Genomic DNA, 14,498 nt, shown 5'->3' with positions numbered 1-14,498 from the left:
AGTCTCATTCACTCATGGTGGTTGGGTCAAATCCAGAGGATTGGGTCTTATGTCCTGCAGGAACAAGAGACATGTTTGCAGAAAGGGGGGGCAGGGCCGTGGCACAGCGAGCCCAAGCATGCTATGCCATGGATCATCGAACCTTTTGTTACGAGAAGCCGGGATCAGATTTTGTCGAGGTGCAAAGGATTTTTGTTGATACGACTCTGGTGAAGGATTGGCAACCATGATGCCGCATTCGCCGAAACAGTGCTTTTTCTGTCTCTAAATGTGTCGACATAAGGAACATAAGGACCTTCGAAATGGTCAAGTCTCGCAAGGTGGGCAGACTTGAGGTAAAAGGACAAGGTTGTCGGTGGAGTGATGTTGCAGATTTCGACGCGTAACCAACAACCAACGACCAACAACTGTTACTGATAGTGGGGGCCATTTCCGCTTCCCCGAATTCGACGGGGGGAAAAGAAAACCCAGGACCTTGATCTAAAGGAGAAAGAATATTTAGGTAAATTAGTATATGTTTAGCCTACTTCTAGCATACCTTTGCTGGGTTTGTTTTGACACTCTATATCAAGGTCTAATGTTTTCTTGCTCCCTTGAGGTGAGACTCAGGGGTTGACATGTCGATCCAAACCCTCCGAAGGATCTGTCGCCAAGGATTGTTATAACCCTTGCTTGACACTTCAGAACAACCTGATATGACAATTTTACTTCTTCAGTCCCTGCCCTGAAAGACAATTCCTGGCATTCTGCTCAGAACACTGTAGTCGGGAGGGTGTTAGCTATTAAGATAGCTAGGCACTTAATTATTGAGTATCTGCGGTTTACCGCGTACTTATACCAAGTTCCTCGTATATTCGGCTTTTCCCGGTCGTCATTTTGCTTGGCACCCTGGGACCCAAAGCAGCTTAATTGGCGAAGCGGGCCAATTTCCCGGTGCTACCTACAGTTCGCTCCGCTCTTGGCGACCACGTTTCTCCATAACATACTCCGTGCTTTCTGATATTTGAGTCTCTTCTGTATCATATGCAAATAGGCAATGAATAGATATGCTCTTCTGTCATTTTTGAACATATAATATCCCTTCCAGTCCCAAGAAGTCATTGCTTCAGATGAGTATCGTTTCTTTCCAAGGCCTGCTCCGACTTCTCGCCATCACTTCGCTTGCGTTGAACCTTGTGTCAAGTTGTCGTCTCTTCCCCCTCCAGCAAGGGTTTGAGCAACTGTGTTGGTTCGACGTAGCACTCGGCGAACCCCCTGATCAGGATCATAACCATGCTGTTGGTTCAACGTTGCAACTGCTAGGTTCGCAACGGAGCTTTGTCCCAGATACCCGTTCACTTAACGCAGATCGCTCCCTGTGGTCTGTTAAACGTATCAATGTCGTCGTATGATCCAGTGATCAGCACTTGTAGACGAATCAGTACATCCTGTCATATCCTTGGTATGCAAAAGGTTTACCAGGAAGATGGTGTCAGGCCGTTTCGAAGATCTTCTGAATGCAACCCGAACGACTGGTCTCTACGAGGCTCCTCTTCCAAGATCTCAATTGGTCGATGTCGCAACCGATGCATGAGAATGGACCTGTAACGGTTGGAGGATTGGGGGTCTGCCAACAGCCAAGCTATCATGCCATGCATTGACGAGCTCTGGGCACTTCTGCTGCTTTCCTTTCTTTTTTATTGCTATTGATCCCTCCTGAATCACTCACTCACTGACACTGCCTTGCTTTCGTTTTCTCAAGTGGATCATAATTTTTATACACAAGGCATTTCTTTTCACAAAGTCCTTCATCATGGCTGACACAACTGTTTCTCATACAAACGGACATACTGTCCCGGAAACCGAATACCGCGGAACCGAGAAGAAGCTTGAAAGTTCTGTCTCAGCTTTGAGTTCCTCTGGATCTTCGGATGGTACCCCAGATGCCGTCAACGGTACCAAGTCGGAAGAGCCCGATGTATCCATTGCTCTAAACGCCGCCAACATTGACGCCGTCCCCTCTCTAATCAAAGAGATCAATGTTCTGAGTGGCGATTTAGATAGCGATGACCCGACAGCGCGCCTCAAACTCGTGGCTAAGGCCAAGAGCCTGTGGCAGTCACTCGAGACCCCCAGAGAGACCATGCTTCGCCATGTTTGGGCTGAGCCATCGCTTCACTGCGCTTTGACGGCTGGTACCGTCAAGGAAGTCTGGACTCACGTCGCCAAGATCAATGGGCCGTTCAAGGTCGCTGATGTCGCAAAGGAGAAGAACATTGAGCCTGCTCTTCTTGGTGAGTGCATTACTGTCTCGGTTTATGTACGATGACACTAATAACATGAAGCTCGTCTTGTTCGACATGTTTCGTCTATGGGATACATCACGGAGATTGATCAGGATACGTACCAAGCCACAAACTTCATCAAGTCTATGGCTTTTCCATTCATCAACGCTGGCTATCCTTGCATGTAAGAACACCCCAGACTCTAGTGTATGTCCTGTGCTAACATCATCTCTAGTTCGGGAGCCTGTCTCAACGCTCTCGGTCAATTCCATGAATGGGCTGACATCAACTCATGGAAAGATGCAACTGACATAAGTAACTCTCCTCTGCAGCTTGGTTACAAGACAGAAAAGACTTTCTTCGAGCATCTTCACACCAACCCACCATACGGCCAGCTGTTCCATCTTCACATGGGCGGCTACCGCCAAGGTCGACCATCTTGGATGGATGCGGGTTTCTTCCCTGTTCAAGAAAAGCTTATTAATGGCTTTGAGAAGTCGGATGGCTCTGCTCTGCTGGTCGATGTTGGTGGCTCTTTTGGCCATGATATTGGAGAGTTCCACCGCAAGTTCCCCGATGCCCCGGGTCGTCTCATCCTCCAGGATCTTCCTGTCGTCATTGATCAGATCACGTCACTAGATAACAAGATTGAACGAATGAAGTATGACTTCTATACCGAGCAACCCATCAAAGGTACGCAGCCTCGTATTTATTGCGGAGATTCTTTCTAACTCCACGTCAGGTGCTCGCGCATACTACATGCATTCCGTTCTCCACGACTGGTCAGACGAGACTTGTCTTAAGATTCTGGGCCAAGTCAAGGCTGCCATGAAGCCCGGTTATAGCAAGCTTTTGATCAACGAGAACGTCATCCCTAATACTGGCGCTCAGTGGGAGGCTACAGCTTTGGATATCATGATGCTTACTCTTCTTGCGTCGCGAGAACGTACACAACAAAACTGGGAGAAATTACTCGGTGAGGCTGGACTGAAGATTTGTAACATTTGGACTGTCGCAAATGGAGTTGAGAGTCTGATTGAATGTGAACGGGTTTGAACAGATAGAATTCACAGAGCCAGCTGATGCTGAGTGATGATGGCTTCAATTGGCATAGAACATGATAGATCATAATTTCACAGCATCATGAAGAAGATAGTTCCTTAAAAGGTCCCAGAACTATAAAATTCGACAATCGTCCTCAATTACAGGTGCGTATGTCTCGAATAAAAGTAACCAGCCATTTTAAACCTCATCCGTTACTCCTCCCGGGAACATCATTTTTGAAGTGCGTCATCATAGTCTTGTTACTCAGTCTCTCCGTCTTCAACCTCATCTTCTTTTCCGCCCGACGAACTGTATCCAATTCCTTCTTCCTCTGCAGGAGAAAACTCCTCTGTTCTGACGATGTCAGATGTATCAGGCTCTGTTGGTCCTTGACGCTGAGCCGCGCTAATTGAGACGCAAGAGCGGCGTCCTTTTTATCTCTAGCTGTAAGTGCATCGGAAGCTGCGTGACTAGGAAGAGGTGCCCTCTTCTCCTCATTGTCTTCTTGGGGCGATGTTCGGCGTGGTTTTGTGACGGGAGCATCACGATGTGAAAGAATCTTGCCAGATGAAAGCCGAAGACTCTCGTTATCAACTGAAACCGCGTTTTCTCGGCCATGAGCCTTCAGACCCTCGAGGTCATAGAACTCCTGCATCTCGTCTGTCAACTCAACCCTGCAGTGGCCTTTGTCTCTCATATGCTGCTGGATTCCCTCTACCGTCCGTCTCCGTGTTCCGCAGTAGATGCACTCGCGGTATGTAGCCACTAGGAAGTAGAGATACCATATCACAGTCTCCAGATCGACGGTTAATTGGTGTCGAAACGGGATCCGAAGACCGTGAGCTGTTTCCATGTGAAGGAGGTTCTTATCAAAACTTTCGTCGCTGTGCGTGCAAATGATGCATTTTGTCGAATCAAACTCAGGGATCACACTGCTCGAAGTGTCGTCTCCGGTTTCATCGTCACTACTAGAGAGCTCGTCTTCCGGGTCGTTGCTTGTATGCGAAAATGTATCGCTGTCCTCGGTTAGTTGCTCGATTAGACCTGATGCAGCCGCACGATTCCTCAAGGCTTGGACACTGGGAATATGTCAGGACGCACGTGCTTCACATTACATGCATGTGCTGAAACTTACTGAGCCTCACTCTTGGCATGGACTCGATGCTCCAGACTGTTGTCAAAGGAGACATCGCAAAGTGAACAAGACGGTTTCGTTGATGTCATGATTGGAAGTGAATGTGGTGGTAGATTTGCAGCAATTTTTCAACAAAATCTTTGTGAAGAACTCAGCGCGAGTCTTGCATTTAAATAGCCATCTCGAATTATGCTTCAGATGCGATAAAGATGCTGATGATCGCGTGACTCACTGCCGGGTGGGGCTGTCTCGATCAGGAAGCTGTTCAAGGATTTGCTGACGCTGGATAAATTGAACCTTGTCAGTCATTATGATTCATCCATCATCAGCCAAATCCAGACAGTCAGGTACTTTGCAAGAGAAGTCACTGACTGTCAGAAATTATTATACGATAGCTGTTTGGATGGCGACATGACGCTATGGAGGGAAGAGTAGCCTCACCTTAACCAAAGGTATGGCCTTATATGAGGTTTGAGGTTTTGGGCAAAAGTCAGAAGTTTAGCATGATGAAGCACCAAATACAGATAAAAGTCATTGGAGCAATGGGAAACTAAGATGAAAGGTAAAATTATTAAATACTTTTAAATGCTATTACAAGACTAATATTTGCCACTATGGGACCAATCTGAGATGCAAAACCGACTCCAGATATTGACAAAACAAATTAATAGACGAACATCGACTCATTACAACCTTAGGCCTTCTTCTTCTTTCCAAGGTTCCACTTCTTGACTCGGAACATGTAGTAAGTTGCAACAGCAATGAAGATGTTGAAGCCAATGTAGGCCCAAACAATGCCAAAGTTGCGCCATCTCTCGGTGTAGTAGATTCTGTTTCCAGCCATAAACTGATCGGCGTTGGACAGAGAACAGTACTGACAGTCCGATGTCGCATCCGGGTTCTGTAGCTGACCAGGAGCCTGTGTGAGATAAGCCGCCATGTAATCGCCACAGGTCTGACCCGATGGAGGATTGAAGACAGACACCTCGGATCGCGAACATTCGACGAGACGTCCACCCAGTTCGGTGGATACAACACCGGCAACCCAGTATGTGAAAGGACTAACGCGATACATGAAGATCCAGAAACCTGGAAGGGCATCAGGAGACTGCAAGACACCATTGAAGGTCAAGCTCATGAGAACCAAGAGAGTGACAATAGACGAGGCAGTGAGAGCATCAGGAAGAGCAGCGATGGTCATCTGAGCAAACGAGCTAGCGTAGAGCATGAGCTGGACCATGAAGAGAAGAACAAGACCTTGACGCGCTGAGCTCTGGACGCCCATGACAGGGTAGTAGAAGCAGGCATACATAAGGATACCAGTAAGAGCCTGCCAGGGGATCTCGACAATGACGTTGGCAATGATGAAAGCCTTCCAAGAGTAGGCCTTGCTGGGTCGCTCTCGAACTTCGTACAGGTCACGCTGGGTGATGAAGTGAGGTTGGATCTAAAAGGGTCAGTACACCGTAAGGCTAACGATGATAGGGTTGCTTACCTGTTGAACAATGGTAGAGAAGACTGTGATGATCATGAAGACGGAGAAGATGACATTCTGCATGCCAGCAAATGTGTTGTCAGGCTTGTAGAAAGAGAAGCCAACGAAAAGACCAGCGATCGTGCCGAGAACGAGCTTCGACATGATATACGTGGGCATTCTCCAGTACTGCTGAAAGACGCGAGTAGTGACCTCTCGAAGCTGTGCACGGAAAGGCATGGCGAACTCGGACTGGCTAGCAGAATCGTCTTGAGCATTCTTCGATGACATCTCAGATGCAATCCTGCCGACTTCAGCTTCGACCGCGAGACGCTCTTGGCTGCGTAGCCAGACAGTGTGCCAGTCTTCACCTTGGGAGCTGGTAGCGTTGTTGACGATCTCGAGCATCCACTCAGCCGGGTTCTCGTCATCACCACAAGCCCGAGCACCCTCCTTCTCAAAGTAGTCAAGCAGTGTACGCGAATTCTGACCGATATCGCCAAAGTACACTGTCTTACCACCACGAGCAAGGAAGAGAAGACGATCGAACTCCTGGAACAGAATGGCGCTGGGCTGATGGACGGTGCAGAGGATAGCTTGTCCTGCATCGGCGAGCTTACGAAGGAAGGCAACGATAGCCCAAGAGCTCTGGGAGTCAAGACCACTGGTAGGTTCATCGAGGAAGAGTAGGAGCTTAGGCTTAGCAGCGAGTTCGACACCGATGGTGAGAAGCTTGCGTTGCTCGACGTTGAGACCTTCTCCGGGGACACCGACGACGGCGCTGGCAAAGTCGCGCATGTTGAGCATGTCGATGACCTTCTCGACCCACTCGTGCTTCTCCTCGTCGCTCACGGTTGAGGGTTGACGAAGCATGGCGCTGAAGCGGAGACTCTCGCGGACGGTGGAGGTTTCAAGATGAAGATCTGAGACGTGTTAGTGCTGAACCAAGTCAATTCATTCCGAGATGCCACTCACCTTGCTGCTGGACGTATCCCGTCTTGCGTTGGAAGCTGGCATCGAGAGGCTTTCCGTTGACAAGCATGTCTCCAGTGATGACACCCATGGTAGTTCGCTGAGCCAAAACATCAAGAAGAGTAGTCTTTCCGGCACCACTAACGCCCATCAGAGCGGTGAGAGTACCAGGCTTGACCCAACCAGTGACGTGATCCAGAAGACGTCTCGGCTCACCCTTAATCTCAATGTCATAGACAACATCCTTCCAAGTGAAAATATCAGTCTGTGGCTCAAGTCCAGCAGTAGAGTCCTGACCCTCATTTGTCTTCTCAGGCACAGCGAGCTGCTCATTAGTCACGCTCCTGTCAACACCTTCCTGAAGATGAGCGGGAACCTGACCACGCTGGAAAACGAGGACTTCAGCCTTACTAGCAGTCTTGGAGTTGAGCTCAGTGGCGATGAAGTAGATGAGCATGAAGCCGATGAGGAAAGCCATGAGGATACCAAAGTTGCGCCAGACGTGGGAGTACGAGTATCGATAGTTTGTCTCGATAAAGGCATCGCCACTGACTGTTCGTTGTCCTGCTACGGATCCGACGGCTGAGCAGATGAAGGTATCGCCGCTGAGTCCGGAGTAGGAGGGGATGAACTGGGAACAGTCAAACTCGCGACCGTGGAATTCGTTGGCAACCAGGATCTCAAAGGCGTAGTAAATCGGATTAATCCATCTATGGCGGTTAGTAGGTTCTTGGTAGTCAATAAGAAGTCACTCACCTGATCCAACCAAACCAATCAACCATCTGCGGAACACGAATCATGAAACCAGTATAGATAACCAGCGCCAAGACCATGATACCAGCCAACATCATAGCTTGAGAAACCGTCTTGGTCACAGCAGCCATGGTCCTGAAGATGGCAGACATGACAAACGTCGAGATGTATGTGATGAGGAAGAACAGGAAGAAGTTACCAGGCTCGCGGCGAAGACCAGCCAAGAAATACAGAATAATGTTGAACACAGTCGCCGAGATGAACTTGATGGGTATGTCCGCTACAATACCGGAGATGGCTTCAGCAGCGGGATGGTAGAAGGCGTAGGAGGCGTGTTTCTCGACGATGGGGCGCTGGGAGTACAGATTGTTGATCTCGGAGATGGCGGCGAGTGCGTTCATGAGAATACCCATGAAGAGAACAGCGCCTTTGGAGTAGAAACTAGCAGATCCATTGCCAGTGCCGTAGTAGACTGAACCGATGATGAGAGACATGATTACATCGATGGCGACGTGTGTTGCTGTCGCTGAGAGATCGTTCCAGATCCGCTGGTAGGCGCGCTTGGTCGTCAGGCGGATCTGGGTCGCGATGCTGATGAGGTATGGCGACTTGGGTCGAGCATGCTTATCTTGACTACACACATTATCAGTATACCCTTGATTCCACGGAGGTGAAAAACTTACACAAGCGCCTTGCGCTCTCTCAAAGGCGCAATAGCCTCATGGCGGTTATCAGAAGGATAATCCTGCTGATACACCTCGATCTCATCACGCAGTTTCTTGCACTCGGGCGAGTTATGCCAGTAGCGCTCAAACTCCTCCGCCGTGCGAGGAACCTTGTTCTCCATACCCGGTCTAGCCTTTCGCTCCTGCGGGTTAGTCACAGATGTGAGGAAATCACCCGCGGTCTGACGAGCTGGGCATTCCCAGCCCATTCTCTCAAAGTAAGCCTTGGCCTTGCTGGCGGGGCCGAAGTAGATCTGGCGACCTTCGTACAGGACGACTGCCTTGTCGAAGAGATCGTAGATGGCTTGGCTGGCTTGATAGATTGCCAGGGCGTTGGCGGAGCCAGTGTAGTCGGAGGCTAAGCGAATAGCCTGGGCGAACTTGAGAGCAGTCGCTGAGTCGAGACCTCGTGTACTGTATCCATGTCAGCTTCATAGCTCGTCACTCATCGTCAGTACTAACCTGTTATCCCACGCAGCCATCGGCGACTGAGCAAGCATCATCTCAGCGATACTAACACGCTTTCGCTCACCACCCGAGACACCGCGGATAAAGTCATTGCCGACCTTGGTGTTGTACGTATGGCTCAGGCCACAGATTGCCATGACGATCTTGGTGGCGTTCTTGACTACTTCTTCACGTGTTTCAGCAAGGCCGAGCTTTTTGGGGTCGGAGGGGAGACGGCATGCAGCAGCGAACTCGAGGGTTTGGCCGACCGTGAGATGAGGGAAGTGCTTATCAACCTGTTCACGAAATTGTTAGCAAATGTCAAAGATTGAGGGAGATGAGATGCATACCTCTTGGTTGTAACCAGTCTCGCCCTTGAACTCCTTCATCATATCCTTCTGCGAGATACCATTATACGTAATCATCGACTCCTCTCCAAGATGCAGCCCCTCAAGCTCACCCGTCATAGTCTTAAGCAGCGTAGAACATCCCGAGCCAGGCCGACCCAGAACAATAAGCGTCTCACCACCTCTCAGCAGGCCATCAAACTGGTGAAGAATCCTCTTGGGCTCTTTCTTGCCCGACTTGAAATGCTCGCCAATCCTCAACGGCGCCTGAATGATATCCGCCACCGTCTTCTGCAGCTGCAGCGCCGCTCCCGTGCCGTAAACACTCAGATTCTTGAATGCGACACCTGCGCTCTTGGGACCGACGCCCGCCTCCTGCAGTTGGTGCATGAAAGCCGGTAGCCATTTCGACAGGTCGAAGGCTTTGTTTGTAGGGTCCAATGCGGGGTCTTCTTCGTTGATGGTAGCGATTCTGGAGGGCACGGTGGCGAAGCTTTGTCTGCGGCGTTGGGAAATGCCAGTTGCGATTCTTTGGAGCTCTTGTTGGTCTTGCTCGTCCATGATCATGGTGTTGCTTCGTGTGAGGGGCGATGGGCGGGTGTATGTGCCCTCGCTCCCGGTTGAATGTTCCATTTCAATTGAGTCTGGTGGACTCTCTGTTGAGTGTCGCGGCGTCATTGTGAAGCTTGTTGTTGAAGAAAAATTGAGGTCCTTGGAAGCTGTTGTTGTTGTATTTTTGTGTAAATCTGACTGGAATGTGACAGCCGCAAAACAGAGTCAACCGTCTCTGACCCGTTGTCAGGCAATTGATCAGCGCAGCCAAATTAAGATTAAAAAAAGAAGTAGTGAATTGTCTATGGAATGATTTGACTTTCTGGGGGGAAATGAATTGGGCTTTAAGTTAGATAACAACAACCTCATAAACTCCAACTCCCCAAGTGCCGGGCCCGACAGCACCCCGACAATGCTGTCATCAGAGACAGACAACATGGGTCGGAGCTTCGGTAGCCCCAAAGTATGCGTCTGACATACTTCAGCCACGCTGACACTCTATTCCATCTAGTCCATAGAGTCGGGCTGCCTGCGTGCCCGCTAGTCCGACAGCAGCGGCCGTCGACGCTGGGCTGACGGGGATTTGCTGCTGTGCGAAAAACTAAGGGAGCAATTAGGTTTGTGCCGGTGTCTAAGTGCTTGGGGCATTGTCGATCTGAGGCGGAGTGTCGGGGGTTATGGCAAACCCCCCGCCCTTTGCGGTCTCGTCCGCGGAGGCCGGCACTTACGTTTTCCCGTGAGTCGCGCTGAGTCACTCTCTCTCACTCGTTCTTGTTCAGATTTCACTGGATCTTGCATCGTGACGTCACCATAGATCTTAGATAACAGACGGTGTCTGAGGGACCCGAAAAGTCCATCTGCGGTGTTTCCGTCGGGTTGTTTTTCTTATTCGCGAGTCTCGGCACATGCAATGAGGTCATAGCTCAACGTTTCAATCGTGTCTGGCAATTAACTTTACCTGCGCCTCTGCTGTTACGGGCCTCAAAGGTTTATTTCTCGGGATTTGGGTCAGCGCATTGTTGCATTGACAATGAAAAAGTGCATTGGCGCAGCAACGACAATGTTATTGTGGTTTGATACACCATTTTCGTTCTTTCTCTTGCTTTCTTTACACTTGTTTTCTGTAGAATCTGAATAGAAAATGCATCAGGAGCTTAGGCGGGGCTACTTCGACGTAACTTTTGTGTGCAACTGAAGAAGAAGCTGGAGTTATTCAAGAATATCCTAGGAGAAGAAGTTCATATACTTACTTAAAGAGATATTAAAAGCATTTATATTATTTACGGTCATTTATTTATTTTATGACGACACTGAGACTGTATAGAATAAAATTTAGACTGTAAAATTCTCATCTTTAGGGTAATCTTTACTTCACTACTCCGTAAAAACTGTTAGCGTATTCCTCCCGTCCCTGTCCACGTCTAGTCTCCATGTATCGGATAAACAGATGCCGATCTGCTCGGTAGTTGATTTAATCCGTAACCTCCGATGTTCTAGCCCGTCTTTATTGCCGATCGTCATCATTTAATCTCGTCGTTGTCTGGCTTCGGTCTCACTAAGTGCACACACTGGTCAACATCATCGTTAGTCTGGTTATCAGTCAGCCGTTTAGCCTGACCGTCTTCAAACAAACTTTGCAGACTAGAATTATTTACGTTTTATTTCTTGCGGGACAATCACAGATCCCGACCGTGGCGGAATGCAAACGTGGCTGGCTGAACTTCGGGTAACATTTGCCAGCTATCTTATCGGAGATCAGGTTGGCGATGAAGGATGATTGGGTGAAGTGGTGGATGTTCAAGAAATACGATTCAGCTTTTGGCCTAGCATAAAAGAGTCAAAATGAGAGTCGCTCTAAGAGTTGAGGTCAGCGTCACAATGCAATGGTCAAAAGTCTGGTAGGTTCAATTCTGCTCATGGGGGTCGTAAGGGCTTCTTACTCGCGCCCTAAGCAGCAATATGACTCAGGATAAGCGGTGTTTTTTCAACCATTTCCCCATTAACATGTGTCTGTGATATATTACATCCAAATCCCCTATCATACAGGCAACGCTATAGAGCAAGAAAAATACAAAAAGACCTTCTCAAAACATAACATCAGGTCCGATGTGACAAAGCTTTTATCAACCTCCTATCTGCGTTTTAATTATATCCCAAAGCTGCTGCCCTTTTTATTTATACTTAGTAAACAAGCCACCAAAGCGAGTCTTTTCTTTTTGACGATGCCTTTGATCCTCATGGCTGAGCGACCCGTCCTTTATAGACTCAATTAAGATATGAGACCTGGGAAATATCCCATACTCTCTCTTGGCATTTGAACCACTCCAGAACCACGCATGTGGATCCTCCCCTGCAGATAGTGTAAGTGTCAATCTTGGTCAAGTTGCTGATGATAGAGAACTCACAAGCAAGGTTATAGATAATGTCGCCTTTCTTGAGTGCCAGCCAGCCAGGCTGCCTTTGCTTCTCGAATTTCCATCTGACAACTCCAGTTCGCGGCGTATTCGGTAAGGAAGCGATCTTGACATGCCGTGGCATATCCAAGCTGATTAATTTACTTGGAAATGTTCCAAATACTCCGTCGTGCCAGCCTTGGCACCACTTCCCGTCCCACTTCTCCGGGAACTCGATGCCAATTATCCTCGCTCCTGACAAGAACTGTAGAATCTCCGAGGTTGCATCAGGTCTTGCTTGTGGCTTCTCATTACTTCGCCTAATGTGGTCTTTCACGGCCCTGGCCATCGGCAACGTCGCGAGTCGGTTTGATTCGTTGGCTCGGGATACGCCATGTAGAGCAGTCATGGTAGAATTTGAGAAATATAAATCGCAGTCTTGGCGTCCTCGTGAGTTTATATCGCTGTGCTCGTAGACTACCTCTACGCCCGGAACATGCGGCAAGGGATGACTATGCCGAGAAATGTGACGAAAAAGGAGATCGATCGACTGGAATACGGTAGCGTCGTCTTCCTGGAGAGTGGACTTCGTCTTGTCACAAAAGAGACAACCAAAGTACACCGAGTTGACGTTTCGGACTGCAATATGAGATTTAAAGAGGAAGCGAGGACGGTGAAGAATACCTCTCGTCTGCTGGCTAGCCAATGCTAAGATTACCTTTGAGCTTGGTTCACACAGCGATTATGGTTGAATGAATGACTTACGGTCTTGATCCATGTCCTGGCGCAAATGGGAGTAGGGAGTCCTGTACTCACAATGAAGACACTGCGCAGTTGGTTCTGTGAAATTCTCAATTGGATTATCCAGCATTTGCCCAAATAACGTGTCTTGAGAATACTCTCTAGGTCCTGCACTGTCTGATTTGCCACCAACCCTTTTGATGGCCTGTCCAGGACCTCCAGAGGCAAAGGCTCGTGCTCCTTTACATAGTCCACCCAGTTGGGCTAGAGAACTGTCTGATCCGATCTCATAGGTCTTTTGAGAGTGCATGCTTTCCACAGAGGCAGGATCTTTCCTGATTGAGCTAGAAGATGTTGATACTGCTTTAGAACCTGACGCGCCGCTTCCGTCTGATCGTATGGATGGCGCCGACCCTTGGGTGACAATGAACAATTGTTGATGCTCAGGCGACGCTGCAGATGGTATGTAGGACCCAGAATTTCGGTATTCTGTAAGCTTTGGGCTGGTGTATTGGGAAGCTGTCACAGATAAAGGGCGTGGGACAGCAGCTGATTCTTGGTCAATGGCTGTAGACCAATCTTGTTGCGAAACTGGCTCAGTAGTCACGGATGGCGGAGGAGTATCCTGATGATTATAACCGAAGGAGCCTCTTGTGTTTGGGTTGATTGCGTTCTGGTAGCCTGTTGACTTGGGGGATAATGCAACTGAGCTTGGAGGAGTGATGACTCCAATATCTAGACCTTGCAAACTGTTTAGAATTGCATTTGAATCACTGTCTTGTCGTCGATGAGCCTGGACATAGCGATAGGTTTGGGCCTCTTGCTCTGGAATCGCGTATTTGCTTGTCAAAGGCAACGAGACTGGGGAAGCGAGCCCACTTGGCGTAATTGGTGACCGTGACGTAGAATAATCAGCAGTTTTCAAAGCACGCCCCGCAGAGTAAGATCTATCGCGTTGTTCGGAACCACCGATGAAGGAGGGCCTTTGCTGATGTTGACCAAGACTAGACCCAGATCTCGCAGTGTTGATCGGAGGCCGCATGGACATTTGAGAGCTTGACCTGGCCACATCAGAAGGACTGGTGAGCTGCGGAAGAGGTGGAAGAGGTGGAAATTTTGAGGGAGCCGGTGATGATTCCAGAGCCGACTTTGTTGTAAATCGTGTAATCTCTTCTACAAGAGTGATAGCCAATTCTTTGGTCGCAGCTTGAAGCTCGTCAAACTTGGACTTATCAAAAGTCTGTGGTTCAATGAAATCTTCAAAATCATAGAGTAAGATGTCAATCGATCGAACTTGACAAACGACATCTTCTACTCGCCTGTCAGCGTCTGCTACTTTCGGTACTGGTCTTACTCGTCCTTACCGTTGCGCAAGGTCAGATGCCTTAGGAATTCAGTCAATTGAGGAGAAGACACCGCAAGTAATGGTAACAAGCGTCGCAAAGCTCGCTCTCCTTCTCTCAAGAGCGACTGGGACGAATGGTGAAGCGACGTCTGTTGGTAGCCATGGTCTAATGAATGCTCATTGGCCTGTGAAAGCGCAAACTTGGCCCATTTTGTCACATCATTAAAAGGACGGAGTAGCACGTGATCAGATGGAGTCGCCATTCTGGAAGCGATAAGAACAGGGGAAGAGCAGCGATAAAGCTGT

General features: G+C 48.8%; 4 protein-coding genes across 4 annotated transcripts; 1 reads left to right on the top strand and 3 right to left on the bottom strand.

Moving 5' to 3' along the window:
* Window positions 1–1,792: 1,792 nt before the first annotated feature.
* FMAN_14433 (uncharacterized protein) lies at window positions 1,793–3,320 on the top strand (the record flags this gene model as incomplete). The annotated part of the gene is made up of 4 exons (XM_041825128.1): window positions 1,793–2,273; window positions 2,325–2,448; window positions 2,500–2,957; window positions 3,007–3,320. 4 exons carry the CDS (start codon window positions 1,793–1,795, stop codon window positions 3,318–3,320), a joined length of 1,377 nt encoding a protein of 458 aa, XP_041690540.1.
* Window positions 3,321–3,513: 193 nt separating this feature from the next.
* Window positions 3,514–4,532, bottom strand: FMAN_14432 (uncharacterized protein; the record flags this gene model as incomplete). Its single annotated transcript, XM_041825127.1, has 2 exons — window positions 3,514–4,387; window positions 4,444–4,532. 2 exons carry the CDS (start codon window positions 4,530–4,532, stop codon window positions 3,514–3,516), a joined length of 963 nt encoding a protein of 320 aa, XP_041690539.1.
* Window positions 4,533–5,137: 605 nt separating this feature from the next.
* Window positions 5,138–9,839, bottom strand: FMAN_14431 (putative ABC1 transport protein; the record flags this gene model as incomplete). Its single annotated transcript, XM_041825126.1, has 7 exons — window positions 5,138–5,890; window positions 5,939–6,840; window positions 6,893–7,599; window positions 7,646–8,275; window positions 8,326–8,781; window positions 8,830–9,110; window positions 9,165–9,839. The coding sequence occupies 7 exons, from the start codon at window positions 9,837–9,839 to the stop codon at window positions 5,138–5,140; spliced, it is 4,404 nt and encodes a 1,467-aa protein (XP_041690538.1).
* A 2,045-nt stretch (window positions 9,840–11,884) lies between these two features.
* Window positions 11,885–14,455, bottom strand: FMAN_14430 (uncharacterized protein; the record flags this gene model as incomplete). The annotated part of the gene is made up of 4 exons (XM_041825125.1): window positions 11,885–12,063; window positions 12,119–12,814; window positions 12,872–14,158; window positions 14,212–14,455. The coding sequence occupies 4 exons, from the start codon at window positions 14,453–14,455 to the stop codon at window positions 11,885–11,887; spliced, it is 2,406 nt and encodes an 801-aa protein (XP_041690537.1).
* Window positions 14,456–14,498: the final 43 nt, after the last annotated feature.

This window comes from Fusarium mangiferae (genome assembly GCF_900044065.1).
Source record: "Fusarium mangiferae strain MRC7560 genome assembly, contig: FMAN_scaffold020, whole genome shotgun sequence".
NCBI classification, from domain to species: domain Eukaryota; kingdom Fungi; phylum Ascomycota; class Sordariomycetes; order Hypocreales; family Nectriaceae; genus Fusarium; species Fusarium mangiferae.
Note: the sequence above shows the minus strand (reverse complement) of the source record. Positions and strands in the feature narration are given on the sequence as shown.